The following is a 20,125-nucleotide window of genomic DNA, read 5'->3' on the forward strand; positions in this document are numbered from 1 at the left end:
AATCCCAACAACTCAGAAGTTTGAAACAGGAGGATCACAAGATCAAAGCCAGCCTTAGGAAGTCAGCAAGTCCCTAAGCAATTTAGTGAGAGCCTATCTCAAAATAAAAAATAAAAAACAAAAAGGATGGGGATGTAACTCGATGATAAACTGTCCCTGGGTTAAATTCCCATTAACAAGAATGAAAAAGGAGATGAAGGAGGAGGAAGGGTGGGGGGAGAAAAAGGAGGAAGGGAGGAGGAAGAGGAGGAAAAGGAGGAAGGGGGAAGGAAGAGGAGGAAGGGGGGAGGAGGAGAGGGAGAAAAACAGAAAGGAGAAGAGGAGAAGAAGAAACAACTAGAAACAGAAAATGCAAGAGCTCTGAGACATTTAAAGACCAAATTTAAGACTCATAGGTCTGGAGGAAGGGGTGAAAATACAGAATAATGACAGAGAACTAATTCAGTGAAATAATGGCAGAAAGTTTCCCTAATCTTAGGAATGAGGTGGACACGCAAGTACTGCAGACATTTAGAACTGCAAATAGACATGAGTTGAAAAGGACCTCTTCACGATATATTATAGCTAAAATGCCAAAAATTCAGGCCAAAGAAATAAGTTTTAAAATTGTAGAAGCACCAAGTCACTTATAAAGGCAAACCAATCTGAATGCCTATAGATTTCTTAGCAGAAACTCTAAAGACCAAGAGGGCAAGTGATGATGTATTTTAAGACTCAAAATAACAGAAAATAACTGTCAGCTTACACAATGATATTCAGCAAAGGTATTCTTCAAAATCAAATAAGAAAAACCTTCCAAGATAAGCATAAACTGAAGGAATTCATGACCACTAAGACAGTACAGCAGAAGATACTTAAAGAAATCTTACACGCTGAAGAAACCAACAAGAGAGCCTGGGAAAGAATAAAGCTCATTAAAAGAATGGACAATCAAATAAGAACTAGGAATGAGAGAATCCAACATGGCGGCCGGCGAGGAAGCAGCGTCTCCAACGTCTCCACTTTAACGGGATATGAAAGACTCATCGAAACAGCTGCAGCCTAGCTACGGAGGAACTTCTACCATAACTTCCTTAAGAGGAGAGCTGCCGTGAACTGGTAGGTTTACTCGAAGTGACAGGTTGCCCCAGAGAAGTGGATCTTGGAAGGCCACGCGGGCACAGAGGTCTAGTCCCCCAACCATCAGCCGCTCCGGCAGGCGGCTCCCCCGGGAGGCCTAGCTCTCGCCCTGGGAGAAGCGGCCCCACCCGCCCGGTTCCTAACCAGGCAGCCACAGCTACTCGGCAATAAAGGTGCCCACGTGGCGAGTGCAGAAGTTAAGTCCTGTAGACGCCAGCCGCCTTTGCAACCCGCGGGAACCCTGAGCGGCTTAGCCCGCCCCGCCCGAACCGGCGGGTGCAGAAGTTAAGTCCTGCGGACGCCAACCGCCTTTGCAACCCGCGGGATCCCTGGGCGGCTTGGCCCGCCCCGCCCGAACCGGCAGTCCTCCGCCATACGGGCTCCCCCGGGAGGCCTAGCTCTCGCCCCGGGAGAAGCGGCCCCACCCGCCCGGTTTCTAACCAGGTGGCCTCAGCTACTTGGAGATAAAGGTGCCCTCGTGGTGGGTGCAGAAGTTAAGTCCTGCAGACGCCAGCCACCTTTGCAACCCGCGGGATCCCTGAGTGGCTTGGCCCGCCCCGCCGGAACCGGCAGTCCTCCGACATACAGGCTCCCCCGGGAGGCCTAGCTCTCGCCCTGGGAAAAGCGGCCCCACCCGCCCGGTTCCTAACCAGGCAGCCACAGCTACTCGGCAATAAAGGTGCCCACGTGGCGGGTGCAGAAGTTAAGTCCTGCAGACGCCAGCCACCTTTGCAACCCGCGGGATCCCTGAGTGGCTTAGCCCGCCCCGCCCGAACCGGCGGGTGCAGAAGTTAAGTCCTGCGGACGCCAACCGCCTTTGCAACCCGCGGGATCCCTGGGCGGCTTGGCCCGCCCCGCCCGAACCGGCAGTCCTCCGCCATACGGGCTCCCCCGGGAGGCCTAGCTTTCGCCCCGGGAGAAGCGGCCCCACCCGCCCAGTTTCTAACCAGGTGGCCTCAGCTACTTGGAGACAAAGGTGCCCTCCTGGTGGGTGCAGAAGTTAAGTCCTGCAGACGCCAGCCGCCTTTGCAACCCGCGGGAACCCTGAGCGGCTTAGCCCGCCCCGCCCGAACCGGCGGGTGCAGAAGTTAAGTCCTGCGGACGCCAACCGCCTTTGCAACCCGCGGGATCCCTGGGCGGCTTGGCCCGCCCCGCCCGAACCGGCAGTCCTCCGCCATACGGGCTCCCCCGGGAGGCCTAGCTTTCGCCCCGGGAGAAGCGGCCCCACCCGCCCAGTTTCTAACCAGGTGGCCTCAGCTACTTGGAGACAAAGGTGCCCTCCTGGTGGGTGCAGAAGTTAAGTCCTGCAGACGCCAGCCACCTTTGCAACCCGCGGGATCCCTGAGTGGCTTGGCCCGCCCCGCCGGAACCGGCAGTCCTCCGACATACAGGCTCCCCCGGGAGGCCTAACTCTCGCCCTGGGAAAAGCGGCCCCACCCGCCCGGTTCCTAACCAGGCAGCCACAGCTACTCGGCAATAAAGGTGCCCACGTGGCGGGTGCAGAAGTTAAATCCTGCAGACGCCAGCCGCCTTTGCAACCCGCGGGATCCCTGAGTGGCTTGGCCCGCCCCGCCGGAACCGGCAGTCCTCCGACATACAGGCTCCCCCGGGAGGCCTAGCTCTCGCCCTGGGAAAAGCGGCCCCACCCGCCCGGTTCCTAACCAGGCAGCCACAGCTACTCGGCAATAAAGGTGCCCACGTGGCGGGTGCAGAAGTTAAATCCTGCAGACGCCAGCCGCCTTTGCAACCCGCGGGAACCCTGAGCGGCTTGGCCCGCCCTGCCCAAGCGGCGGCGGGTGCAGAAGTTAAGTCCTGCAGACGCCAACCGCCTTTGCAACCCGCGGGATCCCTGAGCGGCTTGGCCAGCCCCGCCCGAACCGGCAGTCCTCCACCATACGGGCTCCCCCGGGAGGCCTAGCTGTCGCCCAGGGAAAAGCGGCCCCACCCGCCCGGTTCCTAACCAGGCAGCCACAGCTACTCGGCAATAAAGGTGCCCTCGTGGTGGGTGCAGAAGTTAAGTCCTGCAGACGCCAGCCACCTTTGCAACTCGCGGGAACCCTGAGCGGCTTGGCCCGCCCCGCCCGAACCGGCAGCGGGTGCAGAAGTTAAGTCCTGCAGACGCCAGCCACCTTTGCAACCCGCGGGATCCCGGAGCGGCTTGGCCCGCCCCGCCTGAACCGGCAGTCCTCCGCCATCCGGGCTCCCCCGGGAGGCCCAGCTCTCGCCCTGGGAGAAGCGGCCCCACCCGCCCGGGTCCCAACCACGCGACCGCAGCTACTCGGCGATAAAGGTGCCCCCGCAGCGGGTGCAGGAGTTAAGTCCTGCTGATACCAGCCGCGTTTGCAAGCCGCCGGCACCCAGTGCGGCTTGGCCCACCCCGCCTGAACCGGCAGTCGGCCTCCACCATCCGGGCTCCCCCGGGAGGCCTAGCTCTCGCTCCGGGAGCAGCCCCCTCCAAGCTAGGGGAACCTTTGACCCATCGGGAGGTTAGGCCCAGCAACCTGCGGAGTGATAGAGGTGCCCCTCGTACCTGCTGGGTAGGCGGACCTTTGACCGACCAGCAGAGCAGACCTAGGGCCTCCCAGCGTGGTAGACGGATCACACCAATTGGAGGAGGATCACAGCCACTACATGCCCTGCAAGGGTGATTATTCAACTATACAAGAGCAATATAAATAAATAGAGGGAAAATTTCAAAACACAACAGTTTCACCAAGCAGAAAGAAACGCCAGCAGTATGAAAAGACAAGGAAAGAAAGGACCACAGGCAATGCAGGTCAACTCAACTTTAGAAGAGGTAATAGGTGCAACAGATGGAATGTCAGATAGAGAGATCAGGATATACATGCTTCAGATGATATGGAGTCTCAAGGAAGACATGAGACAGCAAAATCAGATAATGAAAGATCACATTGACAAACAAATCCAGGAAGTAAAAGATCAATTTCACAGGGAGATAGAGGAAATAAAAAACAAACAAATAGAAATACTAGAATTGCAGGAAAAAATAAACCAACTTAAAAACTCAATTGAGAATACTACCAGCAGAGTAGATCACTTAGAAGAGAGAACGTCAGACAATGAAGACAAAGTATTTCAACTGGAAAAGAACATAGACAGCTCAGCAAGTCTGCTAAGAAACCATGAACAGAACATCCAAGAAATATGGGACAATATCAAAAGACCAAATTTAAGAGTCATTGGGATACAGGAAGGCACAGAGCTCCAAACCAGAGGAATACACAGCCTATTCAATGAAATAATACGAGAAAACTTCCCAGACTTGAAGAATGAGACAGAATCCCAAATCCTAGAAGCCTACAGGACGCCGAATGTACAAAACCATAAGAGATCCACACCTAGACACATTATAGTGAAGATGTCCAACATACAGAATAAGGAAAGAATTTTAAAAGCTACAAGGGAAAGGAAGCAGATTACATTTAGGGGTAAACCAATCAGGATAACAGCTGATCTCTCAACACAGACTCTGAAAGCTAGAAGATCCTGGAATAACATATTTCAAACACTGAAAGAAAATGGGTTCCAACCAAGAATCGTGTATCCGGCAAAATTAAGCTTCAGGTTAGAAGATGAAATTAAAACCTTCCATGATAAACAAAAGTTAAAAGAATTCGCAGCTAGAAAACCATCTCTTCAAAAAATCCTTGGCAAAACATTGCAGGAAGAGGAAATGGAAAATAACATTGAAAACCAACAATGGGAGGTAGGACAGTAAAGGGGGGAAAGTAGTCAAAGAGGATAACAAATCAGGTTTAGTAACATTAACAAACAAATATGGATAGAAGTACAAACCATATCTCAATAATAACCCTAAATGTCAATGGCTTAAACTCACCAATTAAGAGACACAGGCTAGTAGAATGGATCACAAAACAAGACCCAACAATATGCTGTCTGCAGGAGACGCATCTGATAGAAAAAGATATCCATAGACTGAAGGTGAAAGGTTGGGAAAAATCATACCACTCATATGGACAGCGGAAACAAGCAGGCGTGTCCATACTCATATCTAATAAAATAGATTTCAAGCCAAAGCTAATCAAAAGGGATAAAGAAGGACACTTCATACTGCTCAAGGGAACCATAAACCAACAAGACATAACAATCATAAATATATATGCCCCAAATAATGGTGCAGCGGTGTTCATCCAGCAAACTCTTCTCAAGTTCAAGAGTCTGATAGACCACCATACAATCATCATGGGAGACTTCAACACACCTCTCTCACCACTGGACAGATCTTCCAAACAAAAGTTAAACAAGGAAACTATAGAACTCAACAACACAATTAATAACCTAGACTTAATTGACATATATAGACTTTACCACCCAACATCAAGTAGTTACACTTTTTTTTCAGCAGCACATGGAACCTTCTCAAAAATAGACCATATATTATGTCACAGGGCAACTCTTAGACAATATAAAGGGGTAGAGATAATACCATGCATCTTATCTGATCATAATGGAATGAAACTGAAAATCAATGATAAAAGAAGAAAGGAAAAATCAAGCATCACTTGGAGAATGAACAACAGGTTGCTGAGTGACATATGGGTTATTGAAGACATCAAGGAGGAAATTAAAAAATTCCTAGAGTTAAATGAAAACACGGACACAACATATCGGAATCTATGGGACACATTGAAAGCAGTCCTAAGAGGAAAATTCATTGCTTGGAGTTCATTCCTCAAAAAAAGAAAAAACCAACAAATAAATGATCTCATACTTCATCTCAAAATCCTAGAAAAAGAGGAGCAAAACAACAGCAAAAGAAGTAGAAGGCAAGAAATAATCAAAATCAGAGCTGAAATTAATGAAATTGAAACAAAAGAAACAATTGAAAAAATTGACAAAACTAAAAGCTGGTTCTTTGAAAAAATAAATAAAATTGACAGACCCTTAGCCATGCTAACGAAGAGAAGAAGAGAGAGAACCCAGATTACTAGCATACGGGATGAAAAAGGCAATATCACAACAGACACTTCAGAAATACAGAAGATAATCAGAGACTATTTTGAAGCCTTATACTCCAATAAAATAGAAGATAGTGAAGGCATAGATAAATTCCTTAAGTCTTACGATCTGCCCAGATTGAACCAGGAGGATATAGACAACCTAAACAGACCAATAACAATAGAAGAAATAGAAGAAACCATCAAAAGACTACCAACTAAGAAAAGCCCAGGACCGGATGGGTATACAGCAGAGTTTTACAAAACCTTTAAAGAGGAACTAACACCAATACTTTTCAAGCTATTTCAGGAAATAGAAAAAGAGGGAGAACTTCCAAATTCATTCTACGAGGCCAACATCACCCTGATTCCGAAACCAGACAAAGACACTTCAAAGAAAGAAAACTACAGACCAATATCTCTAATGAACCTTGACGCAAAAATTCTCAATAAAATTCTGGCGAACCGGATTCAGATACATATCAAAAAAATTATACACCATGATCAAGTAGGATTCATCCATGGGATGCAAGGCTGGTTCAATATACGGAAATCAATAAATGTTATCCACCACATCAATAGACTAAAAAATAAGAACCATATGATAGTCTCGATAGACGCAGAAAAAGCATTCGACAAAGTACAGCATCCCTTTATGTTCAAAACTCTAGAAAAATTAGGGATAACAGGATCATACCTCAACATTGTAAAAGCAATATATGATAAGCCACAGGCCAGCATCATTCTGAATGGAGAAAAATTGAAGGCATTCCCTCTAAGATCTGGTACAAGACAGGGATGCCCTCTCTCACCACTTCTGTTCAACATAGTCCTCGAAACACTGGCAAGAGCAATTAGACAGACGAAAGAAATTAAAGGGATAAAAATTGGAAAAGAAGAACTTAAATTATCACTATTTGCAGATGATATGATTCTATACCTAGCAGACCCAAAAGGGTCTACAGAGAAGCTATTAGAGCTAATAAATGAATTCAGCAAAGTGGCAGGATATAAAATCAACACGCATAAATCAAAGGCATTCCTGTATATCAGCGACAAATCCTCTGAAACGGAAATGAGGACAACTACTCCATTCACAATATCCCCCCAAAAAATAAAATACTTGGGAATCAACCTAACAAAAGAGGTGAAAGATTTATACAATGAAAATTACAAAACCCTAAAGAAAGACATAGAAGAAGACCTTAGAAGATGGAAAAATATACCCTGCTCATGGATAGGCAGATCCAACATCATCAAAATGGCGATATTACCAAAAGTTCTCTATAAGTTCAATGCAATGCCAATCAAAATCCCAGCTGCATTTCTTGTAGAAATAGATAAAAGAATCATGAAATTCATATGGAATAATAAAAGACCCAGAATAGCAAAAACAATACTAAGCAGGAAGTGTGAATCAGGCGGTATAGCGATACCAGACTTCAAACTATACTACAGAGCAATAGTAACGAAAACAGCATGGTACTGGTACCAAAACAGGCGGGTGGACAAATGGTATAGAATAGAGGACACAGTAACCAATCCACAAAACTACAACTATCTTATATTTGATAAAGGGGCTAAAAGCATGCAATGGAGGAAGGATAGCATCTTCAACAAATGGTGCTGGGAAAACTGGAAATCCATTTGCATCAAAATGAATCTGAATCCCTATCTCTCGCCTTGCACAAAAGTTAACTCAAAATGGATCAAGGAGCTTGATATTAAATCAGAGACACGGCATCTGATAGAAGAAAAAGTTGGTTATGATCTACATACTGTGGGAGCAGGCTCCAAATTCCTCAATAGGACACCCATAGCGCAAGAGTTAACAACTAGAATCAACAAATGGGACTTACTCAAACTAAAAAGTTTTTTCTCAGCAAAAGAAACAATAAGAGAGATAAACAGGGAGCCTACATCCTGGGAACAAATCTTTACTCCACACACTTCAGATAGAGCCCTAATAACCAGAATATACAAAGAACTCAAAAAATTAGACAATAAGACAACAAGTAACCCAATCAATAAATGGGCAAAGGACTTGAACAGACACTTCTCAGAAGAGGACATACAATCAATCAATAAGTACATGAAAAAATGCTCACCATCGCTAGCAGTCAGAGAAATGCAAATCAAAACTACCCTAAGATACCATCTCACTCCAGTAAGATTGGCAGCCATTAGGAAGTCAAACAACAATAAGTGCTGGAGAGGATGTGGGGAAAAGGGCACTCTTGTTCATTGCTGGTGGGACTGCAAATTGGTGCAGCCAATTTGGAAAGCAGTATGGAGATTTCTTGGAAAGCTGGGAATGGAACCACCATTTGATCCAGCTATTCCCCTTCTCGGTCTATTCCCTAAAGACCTAATAAGAGCATGCTACAGGGACACTGCTACATCGATGTTCATAGCAGCACAATTCACGATAGCAAGATTGTGGAATCAGCCTAGATGCCCTTCAATAGATGAATGGATTAAAAAAATGTGGCATTTATACACAATGGAGTATTACTCTGCATTTAAAAATGATAAAATCATAGAATTTGGAGGGAAATGGATGGCATTAGAGCAGATTATGCTAAGTGAAGCTAGTCAATCTTTAAAAAACAAATACCAAATGACTCCTCTGATATAAGGGGAGGAAACAAGGACAGGGTAGGGACGAAGAGCTTGAGACGAAGATTTTCATTAACAGGGTTGAGAGGTGGGAGGGAAAGGAAACGAGAAGGGGAATCGCATGGAAATGGAAGGCGATCCTCAGGGTTATACAAAATGACATATAAGAGGAAAGGAGGGGTAAGACAAGATAATTCAAATGGAAGAAGTGATTTACAGTAGAAGGGGTAGAGAGAGAAAAGGGGAGGGGAGGGGAGGGGAGGGGGGATAGTAGAGAATAATACAGACAGCAGAATACATCAGACACTAGAAAGGCAATATGTCAATCAATGGAAGGGTAACTGATGTGATACAGCAATCTGTATACGGGATAAAATTGGGAGTTCATAACTCATTTGAATCAAACTGTGAAATATGATGTATGAGGAACTATGTAATGTTTTGAATGACCAACAATAAAAAAAAAAAAAAAAAAAAGAAAAAAAAAAAGAAAAAAAAAAAAAAAAAAGAACTAGGAATGAAACAAACATTAGAAATAAAATAAGGGAAAGTAAATGCATCTCTCTCTGCAACCACCTAAATGTAAATGATCTTAATTTTCCAACAAAGAAACAAACTAGCAGGCAGGATTTAAAAATAAGACCTAATTTTGTTATGTGCAAGAAATATACCTTACCAGTAAAAATATTCACCAACTGAAGTTCAAAAATAGGAAATGATAGTCCATGCAAATGGAATCCAAAATCTAGCAGAAGTAACTATTCTTATATCTAACAAAGCATATACTGAGTCAAATTAGTCAGAAGAGACAAAGAAGTTCATTATGTGTTATTAGTAAAGGGAACAACTGAACAAAAAGATTAAAATTCTAAGTATTAGTATCCCCAAAATCTCAGTGCATCCAATTTCATAAAACTACTCAAAAGGACAGATAGGCCCTAATAAAAGGAATGATCTCAATGTACCATCCACACAGAAAATCTATAATGATACTACAGAGTTAAATTATACTTTAAATCAAATGGACTCAACAGACATGTACAAAATATTTCATCTAACAGGAGAATATAGTTTCTCTTCAGCTGCTCATGGAACTTTCTCCGAAAGAAATCTTATATTAGGCCAAAAGGCAAGTCTTGGCAAGAAAAAAAAATGAATTCCTTGTATCTTATCAGGTTATATAATAATGGAATGATATTCAAAATCAAAATCAAGAAAAAGTACAGAAATTATAAAAACACATGCAAACCAAACAGTACACTTTTCAATAATGAGTGGGTGATTGAAAAAAATCTAGTAAAAAATTTAAAAATTCTTAGAATCAAGTTGAGAATAGAAACAACATATCAGAATCTATGGGATAAAGCATAGGCAGTTCTAGAAGGGAAATCATGAGTGCCCACATTAAAAAAAAAAATCACAAAGAGCTTAAGTAAGTAACTTGATGCATCCCAAGATCTTAGAAAAATGAGAATAAACCAATCCCAAAACCAGTAGAAGGAAAGAAATATAGAGCAAAAATTGATGAAATAGAGAATACAAAGGATCAATGGAAGAGTTGGCCCTTTGTAAAGATTGATAAATACCCAAACTAACCTAAAGATGCACCAAATCCAAATTAATAAAATTATGAGAAAGGAGATGTTACCATTGACACTACAAAGAATCATTAGAAATTATTTCCAAAAAATATATGCTAACAAATGGGAAAATATGGAAGAAATGGACCGGTTTCCAGCACATACAAGGATATGGAAAACCTAAAGAGGCCAATAACAAACAAGAATATGAACATAGTAATAGAAAGCCTCCCAAAAAAGAAAAGCCCAGTACCATATGGATTCACAGCTGAATTTTACCAAATTTTACAGAATATTTAATAATGCTCCTCAAATTATTCCATGAAATATAAAGAAAGGAAACACATCCAAACTCATTCTATAAAACTGGTATCATCCTGATACCAACACCAAACTGGACACATTAAGTTTCATATCAGTATCTTTGATGAATATAGATGCAAAAACTCTTTTATAAAATACTAGCAAACTAGGCTGGGGTTGTGGCTCAGTAGTAGAGCACACACCTAGCACATGAGAGGCCCTGGGTTCGATCCTCAACACCACATAAAAATAAGTAAATAAAGGTATCATGTCCAACTACAACTAAAAAATACTAGCTAACTGTACTTGACAAGATATTTTTAAAAAATCACACATAAATGATCAAGTTGATTTCATTCCTGGGATATTAAAAATGATTCAATATAGACAAATCAATAAACTAATATAACACAAATAGAATCAAGGACAAAAATCACATAATCATCTCATTAGTTGAAAACAACACCTTGGACAAAATACAACACCCCTTCATGATAAGAAAAAAAAATCCTTAAGAAATCAAGAATATATACACCTCAACACAGTAAAAGATATATATGACAAAGCCATCATCACATTGATTAGGGAAAAGTAGAAAGTATTTCTTCTAAAATCAAGAACTAAGATTCTTTTATTCAACACAGTTCTCAAAATTTTAGAGCAATTAGGCAAACGAAATACAGAAACACAAACAGGAAAGGAAGAAGTTAAATCATGCCCATTTGGAGATGATATAATCCTATACTTAGAAACCTTAAAGCCTCTACCAGAAGACTTCTAGATTTGATGAACAAATTCAGCAAAGTAGCAGGATGAAAAAAAATCAACATACAAAAAAAATCAATAGATTTTTGTATTCTTCAGTAATGAACCCCTGGGAAAGAACATCAGAAAAACAATCCCATTCACAGTAGCTTCCAAAACACACACACACACACACACACACACACACACACACACACACACACACACACACGTCCCTAGGAACAAATCTAACCAAGGTGGTGAAAAACCTCCACAAGGAAAATGACAGAATGCTGAAGAAGAAAAAAAAGCAAATATACTAGAAGATAGAAAGACTTCCCATGTTCATAGACAGGAAGAATATTGTTAAAATGGCCATTTAACTAAAAGTGATCCACAGATTCACTGCAATTCCCATCAAGATGCCAATAACATTCTTCACAGAACTAGCAAAAGCAATCCTAAAATGCAGATGAAAGAAGAAAACACGCCGAATTGCCAAAGCAATCCTGAGCAAAAAGAACAACACTGGAGGCTTCACAATACCCAATTTCAAATTTTACTAGAGTCATAGGAACAAAAACAGCACAGCAGTGGCATAAAAACAGGCATATAAACCAACAGAATAGAACAGAAGCAAAGACAAACCCACATAGATAGTCATTTGATTCTTGACAAGGTGCTAAAAACATTTTGGAGAAAAGATAGTCTTTAAAAAAAATGGTGCTAGGAAAATTGGATATTCATATGTAGAAGAATGAAACTAGATCCCTATTTCTGACTCTGTGGAAGTCAACTCAAAATGGATTAAAGATCTAGGCCTAAAATCAGAAATTTTGTAACTGTTAGGGGAAAACACTTCACCATATAGGTACAGGCAATGGCTTCCTATTCTGATTAGAACTCCTATAGCTCACGAAATAGCAAGAATGAATAAATGAGAGTGCATCAAATTAAAAAGCTTTAGCACAGCAAAGGAAACATTTAACAGCATGAAGAAACAGCCTATCAAATGGGAGAAAATCTATTCCAGCTACTCTTGTGGCAGAAAATTAATACCCAGAATATATAAAGAATTCAAAACCACCAACAACAATTTTCTCAAAAAATGTTCCTTTAGCCACCAGAGAAACAGATCAAAACCACAATGAGATTCCACCTCACTCTACATTGGATGGCAACAATCAATAATACAAAAAAAAATAATACATGCTGGCCAAAACAGAGAAAAAGAAACTCTTATACACTGTTGGTGGGAAAGTAAATTAACGTAGCCACTACAGAAATCAGTATGGAGGTTCCTCACAAAGCTGAGATTAGAACTACCATATGACCCAGCTATAGCACTCCTTGGTATTTATCAAAATGTCAGCATTCTTTATGTTTACACAGCACAATTCACAACAGTCAAGTTATCAACAGTGAATGGATAAAATGATATATAAACACACACAATGGAGTTTTATTCAGCCATAAAGAACAAAATTATATCATTTGCAAGAACATGGATGGAACTGGAGAGCATCATGTTAAGTGAAATAAGCCAGACCCAAAGACAAGTACCACATACCTTCTCTTATAATGGAAGTTAGTGGGGGAAAAAAGGTGGGGGGGGGCCTGGGAAGAATAGCATGATAGCACAAAGGAGACGATTAGGTTTAGGAACAGGATCAGGAAATGGGGTGGGGAAAAGGAAGGAGAGGTACTGGGGGGGGGGGTGAAACTGATCAAATTATATCCATATACAAATATGCCACAATTAAACCCAATATTCCATGTAATTAACATGTGCCAGTGAAAAAGCTCACTTGTAATGAATCTAAAAAAAACTGCTACTGATGAAACCAAAACAATCATTTCTCTTTTTTAATCCAATTTTTGTTTAAAGAGCATTTTAAATGATGTCCTTAAAGATCACACTGCAACCAAAATATTTCAAAAGAATTAGGATCCTCCTAACAGTGATTCAATGCAGTAAAACAATTAATCTCATTAATACTGTAATAATTCTTAGAGAAGCTGACACTGCAAAACTGACTTTCAATTGGTATAAAATCCCTGATTATAATGCAGAAATTTCCAGATGAAAGATATGTCCGTATTCCTTCTAAGTAGCATTCACAACAACATGATGACAATCTCAATGTCTCCTCTTCAGAATGCTGTTCAAAAGCTTTAAAAATTTTCCATTTTGAAAAGCTCATGCAGAAGACAATCTTTAATCACTTCTGAATATCAAATTCAGCTGAATGCTTCAGAGCAACAGAGATGATGTGGAGTCTAAGCACAATAGTGTCTGTACTTTCTGAATCAAAACAAAAACAATGTCAAGTTCAATCTTCAGTGATTTGGTTTTTAAATACTTCATGAAACAAAGTTTGAAAATATATTTCATAACTGTAAATAACTGTTCCAATTCAAAATTCCCTTCAAATTTTTCTTCAAATAAAAATTTGATACAACTCAGAATTTAAATTGTTAGTCTTTTTAATAAAACAATTTCTAAAAAACAGACTAAATCAGAAGTGAAGGTGGCATATTTATTACAAACAGAGTCACCAAGGGAAGAAAAGAACCATTTCTTTTCAGTCTTTGAAATGATTTCTCAACATCATATGATATTACCCTGAAAGCTTTTTCAAACTATACACTCTCTCATCTGAGCCTTGAAAGATCTTAAGATATATCAGGATAAATTCAAGGTGAAGAGAGAGAAGAGAAAGTAGTTAATGTTGCTTGAAAAGTGCTCACTCTACCCATACCTCTAGTGAGAGTAGTGAGAACCACTACCCCACATATTTTTTGATACCTTTTCATCTCAGCACTTTAATAATTATGATTACACCAGTCAGCTCCCCGATAGGAGCCATTTTACTCAATCTAATTTCTCAAGTCCCCACTGTGATTCCCATAAAGAGATTCCCTATAATCCCAATAATTCTAAGATTCACTTGTCTATTCAACACATTTCCCCAACTCAAGTCCACTTCCTCCAACTACCAATACCTATGAATTATGTCACCACTAAGGAAAAGAAATAAGTCATCTTTCACTTTAAACCACACTGGTGTTTTCTAAAGGCTAGAAGGTCTCAGAAACCCTCCTAGTCTTTAGTACCCTCCCAGAGCACTAGTTCTCATACTTCAACAGGTTATACATTATCTTGAGGACCATTGAAGTGCAGATTACTGTGCCTCATCCTTGCCTACCACCTTTCATTCCCTAAAGAGATTCTGATTTAGCAAATCTAAATTGGGGTGCAAAAAATTGATGTTGATGCTGCTTGTCTGGGGACCACAATGATGTAGGGGAATCTATGGGGCCAGACCTCACTAGGAGAAATGACTCAGAAAATCAGTGCGAGGCAGCAAATGTGGATAGTTACAAGTGGATCAAGAAGCAGGTTCATGCCTCAGAGCTAAGCAATGCTATCCCTCGCCCAATGCTCATTCATTCAATCAACATCACCAGTCTCGAGGCACCTTCCATGTGTTCAGGAGAGGAACAACAGGGCTCCTATCTTTACACTTTAATAGGGAAAACCATATATAAATAAGTGGAATACAGCTGTGTTCATTTCTGTGAGGGGAAAATAAGAAGAGAACCAATCACAATGGGAAGGAAGAGGAGCCAGGTACATCCTAACGGAGGAGGTGACACATAAGGTGAGACCTGAAAAATGAGGAGTTGCCATGTGAAAACCCTGCAGAAAACATCCCAGGTACAGGCAAAAGAAAGGGGAAAGGTCCCAGGACTGGAAAATGTGCAAAAATCCTAGAAAATATCCAATTATAAGCTTGACTGAGGCATACTAAGTAAGGGAACTAGTGTTACAAGATGGGATAAAATATGCAATGCAGTGGCAAAACCATGAACGATCTTGAAAAGTCATGGTAAGAACTCTCAATTTCAACACCAACTAGGTACATTAACTTCCATGACACATTCCTTAGAGGTGAATATGGAAAAAATAATTGAGAAGAAAGTTCGCCTCTAGCAAGGCCCCCAGGGGAGGAAGCAACTGTTATTTCTTGCCAGGAATGTATGTGAAGTATCTTCAGAATACACATTCCTAGTTTCTTTTTATTTATTTATTTATTTTAGTTGTAATTGGACACAATATCTTGTTTATTTTTTTAATGTAGTGCTGGGGATCGAACCCAGGGCCTTGCTCATGCTAGGTGAGTGCTCTACCTCTGACCCCCAGCCCCAGCCCCAGATTCCTAGTTTCTATAACCTGTCTTTCTCATATAAATCTGCTCACGATATAGGTGTAATGTTCTTAAGATTATGATATTAGGATCACTCTCCTCTATTATTTTCACTTTTTCCCCCTCCCAGTAAAGAGGGAAAGTTAATGTAAGTAACCTCCTGCCCTCTACTCACACTTGGGAGAGGAGGTTCCCTCAAATTCTGCAGGAAAAGCCCTAATGTGCAATCAACATACCTGGCATCAAACTGAAAGATGCACAAAACATAATTCTGGATTTCAAGGAGTTCATTATCTATAACACATTATAATAAAATAAACTAACATAACTAGTTTGCTAAGCAAAGTATGCTCACTACTTTAAATATTACCCTAAAACTGAAAGCACTTATCAATTCATAACTTCTACCTACTACTTTAAATAAAGTATTGTGAATCCCTCTGGAGGGAAGGGGAAAAGTCGTTTGAAATTTTAAGCAGAAGAGGAGACACAATTTCATGAAGTTCACTGTATGTGGAGAATAGAACTGGTGATGCATAAAATTGGCCTTTGGAAGACCATTTAAGAAGCTAGTCCAATGGTCCAGGTGAGAGACAGTGGTGTCATGAATTATGAGATAGCACAGTACTGCAGAGGGAGGTAGACAGATCTGCATTAGAATCACGGGGCAGGTTGACTAGCAGGCTATTAACAGTGACACAGAAGGAGCCAAGAGAAGGGAACATTAAAAATGACTGCTAACCCTCACTCTCCTTAACCTATCCTTCTTAACCTCCTCCCAGTTTCAAACTGCACCTTGTAAGGAAGCAGGACAACAAGAAACAGAGTGCTGAGTCAAGGAGGGGAAGAGGAGACAGAGTAGCAGTGGCCAGAAGAAAGAAGAGTAACACTGAGTAGGGGGCCAGAATGGTGGAAGCTTATTACACCAAGGGAGTAAATTAACTGATAAAACACATCAGTAAATATAACAGGAATTATTGGAGACAAGTTTCTCCGGATTTACAAACATGGCACAGAGTAAGACTAGAAAGAATCCTAAAGTATCAGATTAAAATGAGAAGCATCAGTACCAGTAGTCATAGGAGTATTACATTATAATGTACTGAAAATTGTGGCAATCCAGGAGTCCATAATGATATAGATACAAATATACACACATGCACACACATGGGAGAAGGGGCAGTGGTGCCTTGAAACAGAATACCAACTAACACTTAAGGCCTGTTTTTATATAGTTCATGAATAGTACAAAATGTGGTTTTTACATTTTTAAAGGACTATTGAATACAAAACAAAAACATGCATTAGGGACTGCATGTGGGGAAAAAACTCATAACATTTATTATCTGGTCTGTTATAGAAAGTATTTAGCAATCCCTGGTGTAAAAGAAATGATACAAATGAATGTTCATCATGTGGCAGCTGAACAGTTAGGAGCCACTGAAGGATGCTATGGAGGTATAATGAGGAAACTCCAGATAGACTGAAACGGGGCCTCATGCTACAAATAAAAGCCGTACACTTCTTAAAATTATAAATGTCACGAAAGACACAGTCTGAAGAACTGCTTCAGACTGTAGAGACTAAAGAGCTATGAAAACAAAATACAACATATGAACTTGAATAGGATCCTGGAGCAGAAAAGTAAAGAAGACACTGTTGGGACCATTGGCAAAATCTCAATGTCATTAGATTCAAAGGAATGTTAAGAACAGTATAAGAAGCACAAGATGAAAAAAATCAAGCTTGATACCTCAGATGAAGAAAGGAAGGGATAGAAGATATGAAAATTTGGTGGGAACAACTGGAAAAACTTGGCCAAGAAAAGAAACGATACTGAATATAAAGATGAAAAGCTAACATAAACCCCATAAACTATAGTTCAAAGATGCCTTGAGGAAATTCACTAGTGTACTCCAACTCCTTCTGATAGTTTCCCCATGATTAATAGAAAAATGAGTTGTTTTCTTTTAAATTTTTAAAACATGTTTCTGCTGGAGAGAATGTGTGTGGGGGGGGGGGGTAAATGGATAATATATACCCGTTCTTAACGATATTCAAAGAGCAGCATTTTCGCCCTTGATCTTCAAGATTACATAGGTGATATAAGAACTGAAAAGAAATAATAAACATCCACAAGTTTCAGCAACATGAAAGTCATTGGTGACCCAAGATCAGGTTCAGAAACATTTAAGATAGTTACCAGATACCGACGAGGAAACACGGGCCAGAAAGGAACAACAGTACAGTGCAGAAACTCTAAAGTCATATGTTTGTGAAGAGTGTGTTTGTGAAGGTACTTTTTGCTATGTTTGTTTTTGCTTTAAGGGGAAGGGGCACAGATTAAATAATACTTGAATCCCAACTACATGTATCTGTGAAGAAGAAAAATTCAAGACTTGGGAAAAGAACAAAAGTCGCCATAGATATGAATTTCCCAAGGAGGAACCAAGAAGATGATTTGGAGAAACATGAAGAAGTTTGTACCTGACAGGAGCAAGGACAGCTCATCAATTATACTATGAGGGAAAGAATTGAGAGGTGTACATATAAACAGGTCAACAGGTATGGAGAACGAATAATTTCCAGCAGATGTCCCCATTTTCCTCTGAGCAGTAAGGACACTTCATTTAGTGAGGACACAGGATGAAATGTGGGATTAGAAGTTTAAGGAAAGAAAGTATGAAACTGTCACAGAGAAGCTGACAAGAGAAGTACAGTAAGAGTGCCACATAATGTTCAAAGCCAGATGAGACTGGTAACCAAAAAGAGTACTTACATAAATCCTATGAAAAAGGCTTGCATTTGTTCAGAGTATTAAATTGATAAAACCGTGCAAACACATCTTCATACATAATTGTCCTTTATTATATAAGCATGTGCACAAAAGAGCAGACAACTAATAAAAACATAAGAAGTCAGACCACAGATGCCTGAACATTAAAATTAGCTTTTCTGAACCACATAAGATAAAATCTTTTAACACAAAATCTGAGTGAGGGTACTAACAAGAAAAAGCAGAAAACACTAAAACTATGACAAACCAAATCCTGTGCCCTATTGCCACAGTTTTCCACTATCACCTCCAAACAGCTTTTAAAATGCTGTCTGTCATAGTCCAACAAAGGCCTACCGGAATTTCCTCATAGCCCCCAAGGTTTTCCAGCTCCCATTCTTAAAATCCCACTTCAGGAAAAAAGAAAAATCAAATTATTGCTATCACCAACTATTCCTCTGAGATTTCTGTTTTCTACTAATTAAGTTTACTCTTACTCTGGCACATGTCTTCAAACTTGGCATTTAAAGATATGTCCTCGAAAGATGTTCCATCTTACCGAAATTGCTGTTATCCTAAGAGAATCAACGGTGGAATGTCTGAATAGGTACCATAAAACAGGTCCAACTTCTCCTGTAATGAAGCCCTGCGCCTGAGCTGAAAAAGTTGTGCAGACATTCTCAATAATCTTTGCAGCCATGTGATTCACAACACGTTCTTCCTAGGGACATCAAACAAGGAGAAATCCAGAGACTATTATTTAGTAGTAGGAATACATGCATGTCATTTCTTCAGACAAATCTCTACCCAATAATAATATCTCTCAAAACCAAAGTTAATACCAAAAACTGTTAGAACTGATAAATTCAGTAAAATTGCAGGATACAAAAATAAACATAAAAATCAGTAGCATTTATCTTTTCGAGGTGTAAGAGGGTAGTGCTAGGGATTGAACCTAGGGTCTTACACACACTAGGCAACACTCTACCACTGAGTTACACCCAACCCCAGCCCCTATCAGTATTATTTTTATACATCTGAAACTATCTGAAAAATAATCTCATTTACAATGAAGAAAAAAATATACTTAGGAGTAAATTTAACCAAGAAAGTAAAATATCTGTTTACTGAAAACTATAAAACCCAGATAAAAGAAATTGAAGATGACACAAATAAATGGAAAGTATTCTGTGTTCATGGATTGGAAGAATATTGTTTAAATGTCCACACTTCGCAACGAGATCCACAAATAATATTCCTATCAAAATTTGAATATCATTTTTCAAAGAAATAGAAAAAATCAGATCCCATTCTTATGTAACCAGAAAAGACCCCAAAATAGATGAATAAATCTTGAACAAAAGAAAATTTGGAGGTTTCAGACTACCAGATCTCAAAATGTACTACAAAACTATAGTCAATATAGCATGAAAACAGGTCTACTCACCAACAGAAAACAATAAAGCCCAGAAATAAACCTATACATTCACTGCCAACCGATTTTTGACAAAAATGCCAACAACATACAATGGGGAAAGGAAAGTGTCTTTTCAATAAACAGTACTGGGAAAACTGGATATACAAATACAGAAGAATAAAAGTAGACCTTTACCTTAATCCTTATATAAAGAAATCAACTCAGCATGAATTAAACACTTAAATATAAAACTTGAAATTATAAACTACTAGGAAAAAAACAGGAAAAACTCCTATGACATTGATCAAGGAAGAATATTTCTTGGATATGATCCCATAAACACAATCAATGAAAAACAGAAAATGGGATCACATCCA

General features: G+C 40.3%; 1 protein-coding gene across 1 annotated transcript in view; it reads right to left on the reverse strand.

Annotated features, from left to right (window-relative positions):
• Ulk4 (unc-51 like kinase 4) overlaps nucleotides 1–20,125 on the reverse strand; it is a 539,981-nt gene that overhangs the window by 424,381 nt on the left and 95,475 nt on the right. Inside the window, 1 exon segment of the mRNA XM_077795670.1 lies at nucleotides 18,891–19,052. Coding sequence (XP_077651796.1) covers nucleotides 18,891–19,052 — 162 coding nt within the window.

The sequence above is a fragment of the Urocitellus parryii genome, chromosome 3 (genome assembly GCF_045843805.1).
Source record: "Urocitellus parryii isolate mUroPar1 chromosome 3, mUroPar1.hap1, whole genome shotgun sequence".
In the NCBI taxonomy this organism is placed as follows: domain Eukaryota; kingdom Metazoa; phylum Chordata; class Mammalia; order Rodentia; family Sciuridae; genus Urocitellus; species Urocitellus parryii.